The sequence below is a fragment of the Ursus arctos genome, unplaced genomic scaffold, assembly GCF_023065955.2.
Source record: "Ursus arctos isolate Adak ecotype North America unplaced genomic scaffold, UrsArc2.0 scaffold_13, whole genome shotgun sequence".
In the NCBI taxonomy this organism is placed as follows: domain Eukaryota; kingdom Metazoa; phylum Chordata; class Mammalia; order Carnivora; family Ursidae; genus Ursus; species Ursus arctos.
Genome location: NW_026622797.1, coordinates 33,026,408 through 33,038,482, shown reverse-complemented (window position 1 = coordinate 33,038,482; position 12,075 = coordinate 33,026,408). Strand labels below are relative to the sequence as shown.

The following is a 12,075-nucleotide window of genomic DNA, read 5'->3' as shown; positions in this document are numbered from 1 at the left end:
TATTTATTTTCTCGTGTACTGCGTGTTCTCAAAGACGCCGAGGCAGCCTGTACTTCAAGCTCTTTTGTGAAAATAGAGAACAGAGAAAGGAATGATGACTTCAGTAATTTGAGGAGCCCTGATTATCTACTGAGCTAAGGGTTATGCTGCCCAGATACGGTCCACCCAACCAGGACTGGCTGGATCATTGGCAGGGCCTGGGGCAAAATGAAATGCAGGGCCCCTTTTTCCAAAAAGTATTAAGAAACTCGAGATGGTGACAGCAGAGCATTAAACCAAGCAAGCCAGCCCTGTGCCGAGCTCTCCCTCCTAAGAACCCCAGGAAGTGGATCTTTGAACAGTGACAGTTGAAATGGTAGTTGGTGGGTTACATTAAAAATGTACTGGGTTGCCTAGCAACTGGCTCAGGGCCTGAATGGCCTGACTTGCAAGTTTAGATAGACCATCCTGAAAGTCTAAATTCATGGAAGCCTTCTAGTAGACTGATGATTTTCAAGAAAAAGTAATATAGTGGGAGACAGAAACGGGGAGGACAAGAAGGAACACATTTTTCTACTCTTAGAACTTGGTGGCTAGCTTGTCATTTTCCCCATCCCATCTTCGAAGACTGTAACTCTTTGTCAGTAAAGTAAACGTGAAAAGGAAATTCCAGTTTTCTCAGAAACATCAACAGTTTTTTTCCTTAGAGGGTAATGAAAACATGAATTGATCAATAAGTATTTTTGAGCACGTCGATCTGGCAATTCAAGGGTGCAGGGTAAGAAAATGGATTCCCGCTCCCTGAACATTTCATAGGAAGTGCTTCCGACGTAGTTGAGTACAGAGATAAGAGACCCTTTTTCTTCTTAAGGAGCCTAAGATTACACAAGAACATTAAGCAAAAATAGAAGAAACAATTAGATAACAGGATTAAATTTTTAAGGAGCAGAGTCCATAATCTCCTCTTTCTCTCCTGGGTAATTTTGCAGGGTCCTTGTGCGGCAGAATCAGCACCAGCTCTCTTGATAGGGAGCAAGCAGTTCGGGCTTTCGAGAAACAGCCACATTGCAATCGCGTTTGATGACACCAAAGTGAAAAACCGGTGTGTATTATTCTGAGATATTGGGAAAGAACTGCTAAGTGGAAGTACTGAGTATGTGCACTTATTCAAGTTTTAATCAGCTACGTTTATTCATTAACGCGGTAAGCGTTTTAATTCACGGAGTACAATAGGGAACCGAATTCTATCGGCCTGAGCTTGAGGAGCTCAGTTTTGGAAATGAGCAGGAAAAGTGGATGTGGAAATCACCTGGACAGTCCTCGTCTCCGAGAAGGTTGTACTGTCCTTTATGAAAGTTCACCCACGATCAGGGGCAACGTAATGTCAGAATAAGAATGCTTTTGTTTTTCTGTTTTATTTTGCATGCTTTCATTTCACAGTCTCACCATTGAGTTCGAAGTGCGAACAGAAGCTGACTCCGGCCTGCTTTTTTACATGGCCCGCATCAATCACGCTGACTTTGCTACCGTGCAGCTGAGAAATGGATTGCCCTATTTCAGTTATGACTTGGGAAGTGGTGACACCATCACCATGATCCCCACCAAAATCAACGACGGTCAGTGGCACAAGGTAATAATAGTCCGTGGGAGGCTGGCAGTGTCCTCTGAGGGGGAGGCTGGTGGCAGCCGCTGGCATTCCCCCGGTACGGGTACAGTTTTGCCAGTGCAGATCCTGCCTCTGCATGTGGCGGAGGTTAAAAATAAGGCCAGGGGCACAGACAAGTGCCCAGCGTTGGGAAATGTAATCGGACCCGGAGGGGTTTATGTTCGATCACTCGCACGCTTCATCATGGGACCACAAGATGCCACCATGGCTGTACAGCCATGGTTCCCAAACATCTGTCCACAAACCGGGGCCAGGCAGTTGAAGACGTTTTTGCTACTCTCGGTGAGAAATGTGGGACGATGGAGTATGTTTAATCCTAAAGCTGTAGGTATTCAACGTAAGGGAGTAGTATTTATTCTGAGATTATATTTTCTTCCTTTTAAGGTGCGAAAATGGCCTTTTATGACCTAACATTTGATAAACTTAAAAACTGGTAAACTAAAACGGGCCCTAACACTTGCCCTCCCCTCCCCCTATCATACCCCGTACTGGTCTGTGAAAACCGAGAGTCTGGGAATCTGCTAGATCATGTGTAAAGGGCTCTAGGGCTGCATTTGCACCGATAGCCATTTGGAACAACTTTTAAAACATTGGCCTTATACCCAGAAACTGGTACTATTATGGGCACAGAAGGCTTATCCACCAGCTTACTGTCCTCTTTGGCGCGACTGCAAACAGATAATATACTGCCTGATTAAAATGAAAACTCAGAATTTGTTTCTGCACCTGTGATCGCCTATCCAGTAAAGCTTCCCTCAATAGACCAATAAAATGTTTAATTTTGAGAGTTTGGTGTTATTAGGTGGTGGATTTTATATATTAATATACTGTGCCTTGGCATATTCTATAGAAAGTCCGAGAACGTGAAAAAATACAATGAAAATGCAAAGTCAATCATCTTGTTATCTTAGAAATAAGAAATGGAATCTTCCTTTTTGCCTGGGAGCTTATGAGTAGAAAATACGGATCTTCATGGAGGAGCTCTCGTGAGAGCTCATTCTCCTCTATGGCTAATAGAATAAACATGACACTTGAAAAACAGACGTATTGTTGGTCCACAATGGGTCTGGGATTAAGAAAGTTTAAGCAGCCAAGTTAAGGAGGGATTTATTTTTGAAGAGTTGTTAACAGTTGCTTCCCAAACCAGAGTAGATGAGTGTCACATGAGGTCTTAATTTTTCGAATCCTGATGTAGATTCGTTTTAAACCATTGTTGTACTCCAGTATTAGGGTCACCCGTTCCTTTTCCTAAACTCAGACTCAAGTTGTTTAAGCCCAAGTCAGTCTTGACACCACTGATTTCACCCTGCCCCCGCAGAGTTACCTCCTGTAATTTCAGCATCGTCTTCCTCCCTCCCTTTGTACTAATCAGCTGCTGTGGAAACGGCTGTGCAGCCTTGATGTGCTGCCCTTCCTTCCATTCTGTGTGAGAAGTGCCTGTTAGGCAGAGGGATGCAGCGTATCTGAAATTGTGTGGGGGAGACCAAGCTTAGCTCAAACGAATGCATGTTTGAAACCAGACATGAATTTTGCAGCCTATTTAATTCATGACAGGGCTCTCAGTGGCCAGGTTCCTGACAACATGCATGCCTCTTGATACATGTGCTCCCTTGGCAACCTATAGAAAAGCCTTTAATCTAAAACTCACCCAGGATGATTTTGTACCCTTTCGGAGATGGTAGTCATGGAAAAGACAGAGTGTGGGATAACCTGTAAAAATTGGTTTACGTTCAACTTATGGGTTTCACACATATTAGGCACTTAGTAAATTCTTTCATTTTTTCCTGATGAATATCCAGAAAGTTCTTAAATCTTACACTCTGCATATTTGTATCTGTGATTGGGTTTAATGACTCCTCTTTTTTTTTATAGATTAAGATTATGCGAATTAAGCAAGAGGGAATTATTTATGTAGATGATGCCTCCAACAGAACCATCAGTCCCAAGAAGGCGGATATCCTGGATGTTGTGGGAATGCTGTATGTTGGCGGGCTACCCATCAACTACACTACCCGAAGAATTGGTCCAGTAAGGGTCTAATTTGTGTGTGTGTGTGTGTGTGGTTTAAATAACTGCCTGAGTCATGTATGTATGTTGAATTATTAGGTCATATTGGCCCCTGACCACTTAGAGGTGAATAGGAAATCATCTTTTCTGAGAAGTGACAGGTTTTCTAGACAGCTTTGACTAGGAGAGGTAGTATTACCAGAGTGTGGACCCTGGAGCCAGACTTCCTAGTTTGAATACCTCCGTTAACTATTAACTAGCTCTGTGGTCTGGAGCAAGTTACTTAGTCTGCCTTTGACAAAGTTCCCTGTTTTGTAAAATAGGACAAAATACCAAACAAGGTTAAAGATTAAATGAGGTAATATATTGAAAGTGCTTGGAAGAGGACTAAGCATATAGAAAGTACTAGAAAACAAGGAAGAGAATGTTGATGGTATTGTTTCAGGACTAGAGATTTCAGAAATATCGAGAGATGCAGTATTTAAACGACAGTTGTCCAGTGATGTACTACAGTATTCAGAGTACAATACAGGAGTCAAAATTTAAAGTCCTCACAATTTTATAAACCAATGTTCACAAAATAATGTTTTGTCAGACCGTGTGTCCTGGTTTCCTTTGGAAAGCATGATTTTAAGAAATACAGGGGATCAGTGTTTTTAGAGAATGAATTACAAAGAAATGTATTACATTTCTATACTCAGAACATGTGATGATGAGGAGCTGTTCTTCATCAAAGACAACTGTTCATCATAGTTGTAATTCTCAGCATTTGGCTCCCCTCGTGCGATCAGGAGTATGTTCCTTTCATAGCTAGTGGATATGCTACCTAGGCCTATCAAAATGAGAGTCTCTGGAGAGCGGCAGGAGTGATTAACATGTGTTCCTAAAGCCAGATGAAATACAGTGGAGCAGAGTATGATTGAATTATTTTTATGGTCCCTAAACTCTAAATGCTTCATGCAGACTTTCAAGTTCTAAGTGTATGTGCATTTTCTTAGGAAAGAGTTCACTGCTTTCATTAGATTTTCATAAGGAAGAAGCCCTAAGCCAAACTTAATGATCTTTTCAAATAGAATTTGAAATTAGATTGAAAAAATGTTGTTATAGTAAGGTTACTAGACTATTAATAGAATCATAAGGAGCTAATTAAATTAAAAATTTGTTTAATTGTATAGTTGACACACAATGTTACATTAGTTTCAGATTATACGTGTAATTTGACAAATTCAAGTGTAGCACCATCTGTCACTATACAAGGCTATTACAATATCATTGACTATATTCCCTATGCGGTACCTTTTATTCCCATGACTTATTCATTCCATATCTGGAAGTCTATACTTCCCACTCTTCTTCACCCATTTTGCCCATCCCCCAGCCTCCACCCCTCTGGCAACCATCAGTTTGTTCTCTGTAATTATAGGTCTCTTTCTGCTATTTCTTTGTTCATTCATTCGTTTGGGGGTGGTTTTTTTTTTTTAGATTTTACATATAAGTGAAATCATATAGTATTTTCATTTATATTATACCCTCTGGGTCCATCCATGTTGTCACAAATGGCGAGATCTCATTCTTTTTTATGGCTCAATAACATTCCATTGTATATACCTACTATCTTTTTTATCCATTCATCTATAATAGATACTTAGTTTGCTTCCTTGTCTTGGCAGTTGTAAATAATTCCACAATAACATAGAGGAACATATATCTTTTCACAAATTAGTGTTTTCATTTTCTTTGGGTAAATACCCAGTAGTGGAATTACTGGATCATAGGGTAGTTCTATTTTTAATTTTTTTGAGGAATGTCCATACTGTTTTCCACACTGGCTGTATCAACTTACACTCCTGCCAATAGTGTACAAGGGTTCCCTTTTCTCCACCTCCTGCCAGAAACTTGTTATTTCTTGTCTTTTTGATTCTTGCCTGAGAGTGTAAGAGGATATCTCATTGTGGTTTTGATTTATATTTCTCTAATGATTAATGATGTTCAACATCTTTTCATGTGTGTATTGGCCATCTGTATGTCTTCTTTGGAAGAATATCTATTTCTATCATCTGACCATTTTTAATTGGGTTATTTTTGGTGTTGAGTTGTATAAATTCTTGATACATTTTGGATATAAACCCCTTATTGGATAGGTCATTTACAAATATCTTCTCCCATTCAGTAGGTTGTCTTGTCATTTTCTTGATGGTTTCCTTTGCTCTGCAAAAGCTTTTTATTTTGGTGTAGTCCCAATAGTTTATTTTTGCTTTTGTTTCCCTTGCTGAGGGAAACATCTAGAAAAATATTGCAATGGCTGATGTCAGAGAAATTACTACCTGTGCTTTCTTCTAGGAGTTATATGGTTTCAGATCTCACATTTAGGTCTTTAATCCATTTTGAGTTTATTCATGTGTATGGTGTTAAGAAAGTGGTCCCGTTTCATTCTTTTACCTGTAGCTGTCCAGCTTTCCCAGCACCCTTTATTAAGAGACAGTCTTTTTCCCTATGGTATATTCTTACATCGTTTGTTATAGATTCAATGACCATGTAAGTGTGGGATTATTTCTGGGATCTCTATTCTTTTCCATTGAACTATGTGTCTATTTTTGTGACAGTATCATACTGTTTTGATTACCAAAGCTTTGTAGTATCCTTGAAATCTAGAATTGCGGTACCTCCAGCTTTGTTCTTCTTTCTTAAGAATGCTTTGGCTATTTGGAGTCTTTTGTGGTCCCATACAATGAATGTGAGTACTATTTGTCCTAGTTTTGTGAAAAATGCTCTGGTATTTTGACAGGGATTGCCCTGAATCTGTAGGTTGCTTTAACAATATCTAATTAACAATATTCTTCAGTCCATGAGCATGGAATATCTTTCCATTTGTGTCATCAGTGCCTTACAGTTTTTAGAGTGCAGGTCTTTTACCTCCTCAGTTAAGTTTATTCCTAGATACTTTATTCTTTTTGGTTTAGTTGTAAATGGAATTGTTTTCTAAATTCTCTTTATGCTACTTTTTTATTAGTATATAGAAATGCAATCAATCTCTGGGTATTAATTATATATCCTGTAATTTTACTAAACTCATCTCTTCTAATAATTTTTTGGTGGAGTCTTTAAGGTTTTTCTATGTGTGGTATCTGATTTGCAAGTAGTGACAATTTAACAGTTTAACTTCTTCCTTACCAATTTGGACACCTTTTATTTCTTGTCTGATTGCTGTGGCTAGGATTTTCAGTACTATGCTGAATAAAAGTAAGAGTGGACATCCTGGTCTTGTTCCTGATCTTAGAGAAACGCTCAGTTTTTCACCATTGTGTATAATGTTAGCTCTTGGTTTTTCATACATGGCCTTTATTATGTTGAGGTATATTCCCCCTAAATTCACCTTGTTAAGAGTTTTTATTAACAGTTGTTAAATTTTATCAAATGTTTTTTCTGCATCTATTGAGAGAATTATATTTTTATTCTCCATTGTGTTAAATGTAGTACATGTTGGGGGGCGCCTGGGTGGTGCAGTCATTAAGCGTCTGCCTTCAGCTCAGGGCGTGATCCCAGAGTCCTGGGATCGAGCCCCACATCAGGCTCCTCTGCTGGGAGTCTGCTTCTTCCTCTCCCACTCCCCCTGCTTGTGTTCCCTCTCTTGCTGGCTGTCTCTGTCAAATTTTAAAAAATGTAGTATATGTTGAATTTTGAATGTTGAACCATTCTTGCATCCCCAGAGTAAGTCCTACTTGATTGTATTTTTAATATATTGTGGAATATTGTTTGTTAATATTTTGTTGAAGATTTTTTGCTTTTATGTTCATCAGAGATACTGGCCTGTAGTTCTCTTGTTTTTTTGTTTGTTTTGTGGTATCTTTGTCTGGTTTAGGTACCAAGGTAATGCTGGCCTCCTAGAATGTATTTGAAAACTTCCCTTCCTCTTCTACAGAAGAATAGGTATTAACTCTTCTTTAAATGTTTGGTAGAATTCACCTGTAAAGCCACCTGGTCTAAGACTTTGTTGGTAGTTTTTGATTACACAATTTTGTTACTAACAATTGATCTCTCCAGATTTTCTATTTCTTCTTAATTCAGTTTTGGAAGATTGTCCAGTTTGTTGGCATATAATTTTTCATAGTAGTCTCTTATAATCCTTTGTATTTCTGTGGTATCCATTCTCTTTCATTTCTGATTTTATTTGGGTCCTCTTTTTTTCATGATGAGTCCAGCTTAAGGTTTATCAGTTTTGTTTATCTTTTCAAAGAACCAGCTCTTGGATCTTTTCTGTTGATTTCTGCTTAGATCATTATTATTTACTTTCTTCTATTCACATTTGTTCTTATTCTTTTTCTAGTTCCTTTATGTGTAAGGTTAGATTGTTTACTTGAGGTAGGCTTATAAGTTGGTATAAATTTCCCTCTTAGAACTGATTTCGCTGTGTCCATTGTGTTTTCATGTTCATTTCTTCAGTGACCCATTGGTTGTTCAGTAGCATGCTGTTTAGCATCCACATATTTGTATTTCTTCCAGTTTTTTTCTTGTGACTGCTTTCTACCATGAGACAAGAAAAGATGCATGTGATGTCAGTCTTCTTCAGTCATATTTTGTGGCCTAACATGTGATCTATCCTGGAGAACATTTCATTTGCACTTAAAAGAATGTGTATTCCATTGTTTTGAGATGGAATGTTCTGTATATATTTGTTATGTCCATCTGGTCTAGTGTGTCATTCAAAGACACTATTTCCCCATTTATTTTCATCCTGATGTATTTGTTGATGTAAGTAGGGTATTAAAGTCTCCTACTATTATTGTATTGCTGTCAATTTCTCCTTTTATGTCAATATCTGCTTTAGGTACTGTGATGTTGGGTGCATAGATATTTACAATTGTTATATTCTTTTGCTGGGTTGATCACTTACCATCGTGCAACGCCTTTGTCTCCTGTTAGTCTTTGTTTTAAAGTCTATTTTGTCTAATATAGATACTGCTGCCCTGGCTTTTTTTCTCTTCCATTAGCACTGCATGGCTGTTTCCATCCCTTCACTTTCAGTCTCTAAGTGTCTCTAGGTCTGAAGTGAGTGTCTTGTATATAGCAGATAGATGGGTCTTTTTTTTTTTTTTATCCATTCTACCACTCTATGTCTTTTAATTGGAGCATTTAGATCATTTATATTTAATGCAATTATTGTTAAGTATGTACTTAATACCATTTTGTTAATTGCTTTCTCATTGTTTTTGTAGTTCTCTCTTCTTTTGCTCTCTTTGTGATTGATGACTCTTTGTAGTGTCATGGCTGGCTTGCTTTCTTTTCTGTGTATGTTTGTTTGGGGTTACCGTGAGGTTCAAAGTGCATAGCAGTCTATATTGATCACCAAACACATTCTAAAAGAACATATTTACTCCTATTTATGCCTATGTTGTCATATTTTACATCTTTTTATTCAGTTTTCTTACATCTAATTATGGCCTTACCCATTTAAAGAAGTCCATTTAACATTTCTTGTAAGGCCATTTCAGTGGTGATGAATTCCTTTATCTCTCCTTCAATTCTGAATGATAATCCTGCTGGGGAGAGTATTACTCTTTATTTTTCTTTCCACACTTTGAATATATCTTACTACTGTCTTCTGGCCTGCAAAATTTCCATTAAAAAATCAACAGATAGATATACTCATGGGGTTTCACTAGTACATAACTTTGCTTCTCTCCTGGTCCTCTTAAAAATTCTCTCTTCATCTTTAATCTTTGGCATTTTAATTATTGTTTAGAACTATCTGTGCTTCTAGAACCTGGAAGTCTATTTCCCCAAAATGTTGTCTAAAAGATCCCTTAACCTACCCTCATTTTTTAAAAATTCTTTTTTGTTTTTGCTATTCAGCTTGGGTGCTTTCCATTACCATCTTCCAGATTACTGAGCGTTCTTCTGCATCTGTTAATCTACTGTTGGTCCCTCTAATGTATTTTTCTTTTCAGTTATTCTTCAAAACTGATTTGGTCCTTTTTATATTTTCTCTTTGTTGAAGTTTTCACAGTTCTTCCACTCTTCTCTCCAGTCCAGTGAGTATCTGTACAATCATTATTTAAAACTCTTTATTAGGCATATCACTTATCTCTGTTTCATTTAGTTTAGTTCTTTTTCTGAAATTTTGTCTTGTTCTTTTGTTTGGAACGTATTTCTCTGTCTCCCCATTTTGCTTGACTTTCTGTGCTTTGGAACAGCTACTTCTCCTAAATTATACGGAGTGGTTTTATGTATGGTCATCCCCTGTGCAGACTGTGTGTGCTTGGTGACTCTGGCTGGCTGGCATGGGCTGGGGGTCACAGGGCACTCTGTGCTGGAGCTAAACTGGGCATGTGCTGGGGTGATCCAGAGACTCTCTGCACAGAGGGTACTCTGACAGGACAGCTGAAGTGTGTACAATCCAGGGCTCTCCAGGCAGTGGATGTCCTGGTGGAACAGCTGGAATTGAGTCAGGCATCAGTCAGGAGATCTTGGAGTGCTCGGAGCCAGAGTTGCCCTAGCATGCCATCTGGAGCTGAGGTAGTGCAGGCCTGGAGTGTTCCAACGTGCTTGGCTCCTGTGTCACCTTGGTATGGTGACTGAAGCTAGAGGGAGCACTGACCAGGGGGTGTCCCAGTGTGTACCACCCTGGAGTCACCTTGGTGGGACAGCTGGTGTGAGCTAGGAGCCTGGGGCTTCCTAAGGCAATAGGCCAGCAAGGGCGCCTGGACTCTGCTGTGGTCCATGCTATCAAGGTAGATAAGGAACATAAATCATGGCTCTCACCAGTCCATCTGACCCAGAGAGTTCCAGCAGCCCCCCTGCCATTTGGCAGGGTTCTGGGGCTGAACCTTTTATGCACTAGTTGCTCTTTTTCTGTCAGAGGAATCTGCTCTCAGTCCCATCCCTCCCCATCATTGTTCATAGTGTTGGGGGCGGAGTTTCCCTTCCTTACCTTGTCTCTTGCCAATCTCTTTATCTTTTGTTGTGCTAGTCAGTCAGCCTTCGATTTTTCTTCAGAAGGAATTGCTTTATAAATAGATATAGATTCGGTGTATCCGTGGAGGTGAGTTCAGGATCTTCCTGCATCATCATCTTGGACGAGAACCAGCATAAGGGACTAATTAAAAGTTATGATATTCACATGGAGCACATAGTTCTGCCAAACTAGTGGTCCCATTAGCGACACAGTGTACAGTATTTAGAATATCAGAACAATCTAGATACAGGCTAGATGCATCCTAGTTGAGAAGCACAACACAGGATTTTCTGCACCCATTGCGTGGAGCCCAGGGTGATAGTACAGATCCAGGTAATTTGGGAGCTCCCTTAAGACAACTGGCCCATGATTATAAGCACAGAACATCCCCACAAATGGCAAAGTTCTGATAAAACCTGATGTTTTTTTTCCGACCTGAATATTTAGGTGACCTACAGCATTGACGGCTGCATCAGGAATTTCCAGATGGCAGAGGCCCCTGCTGATCTTGAACAGCCAACCTCCAGCTTCCATGTTGGAACATGTTTTGCTAATGCTCAGAAAGGAACATATTTTGATGGAACAGGTTTTGCCAAAGCAGGTGAGGCACTCCCATGTTCTTCCTGTTGAATATTAACTAGGTACAAATATTAACTTCTCGCTTGTATGGGAAAATAAAAGTCCTGATTTCTTAAGTTAGTATACTTCACTTAAACCAGAAATACAAATGTATAGAAGTAATAAAAAATGTCAAAGATTAATGTATCTGATTCTGAGGCAAACTAATAGAAAAAATAGAGTAAAAGGCTATTTGGAGAGTTTATTTCATCTCCTTCCCTAGAGATCAATAACAAATTTAATTCTACAAGAAGGTCCATGTGTTTATACACGTAATTTACTGTCTACTTTTCTGAAGATGAGATAGCATTTTTCTTTTTTCCTCTCTTCAGTTCCTTGTAAGGCTTCATGTCATGATCTCCCACCCAATACACACATACTGGTGCCCATTTCTCGATGATGATGATGACTGGTACTTCTCCTTGACTTTAAAGATCTGCCCCTTCTAGTGAACATTTCCAGAGCAGGTCTGGATTACTGAAAGTAAATGTATAATTTGGAGAAAAAATATGAAATAACTTCTATATAATAATGAAAAAAGACATTAACATACTTTAGGATAGACTATTCAGTCCTAGGGTTACCATAGATACTTGCATTTGTTTTTTAGAAAAGAATGCGCACATAATATATAGAAGTTATCATGGGAAACAGAAGTGAATAGGGTGTCGTTCCTTCCTTCAAAAATATACTATCAATAGGTAAGAATTGGTGTGTTCAGAAATCACAAGAAGTAAAAATATTTAAAACTATGAAAGACATACAAGCAAGGTTCTGTGGATATTTAGAAGAAAAATTAATTTTGGTTGGGGAAATCGGGAATTGACATTTGAGCTAGGATTCTCACATGCAA

At 38.8% G+C, this 12,075-nt stretch overlaps 1 protein-coding gene across 2 annotated transcripts in view; it reads left to right on the top strand.

Annotated features, from left to right (window-relative positions):
* Nucleotides 1–12,075, top strand: part of LAMA2 (laminin subunit alpha 2) — a 603,226-nt gene that overhangs the window by 579,374 nt on the left and 11,777 nt on the right. For both annotated transcript variants that reach the window (XM_057311058.1, XM_057311057.1), the window contains 4 exons: nucleotides 969–1,081; nucleotides 1,420–1,609; nucleotides 3,518–3,673; nucleotides 11,052–11,205. In XM_057311058.1, coding sequence (XP_057167041.1) covers nucleotides 969–1,081; nucleotides 1,420–1,609; nucleotides 3,518–3,673; nucleotides 11,052–11,205 — 613 coding nt within the window. The remainder of the gene's footprint in view (nucleotides 1–968; nucleotides 1,082–1,419; nucleotides 1,610–3,517; nucleotides 3,674–11,051; nucleotides 11,206–12,075) is intronic.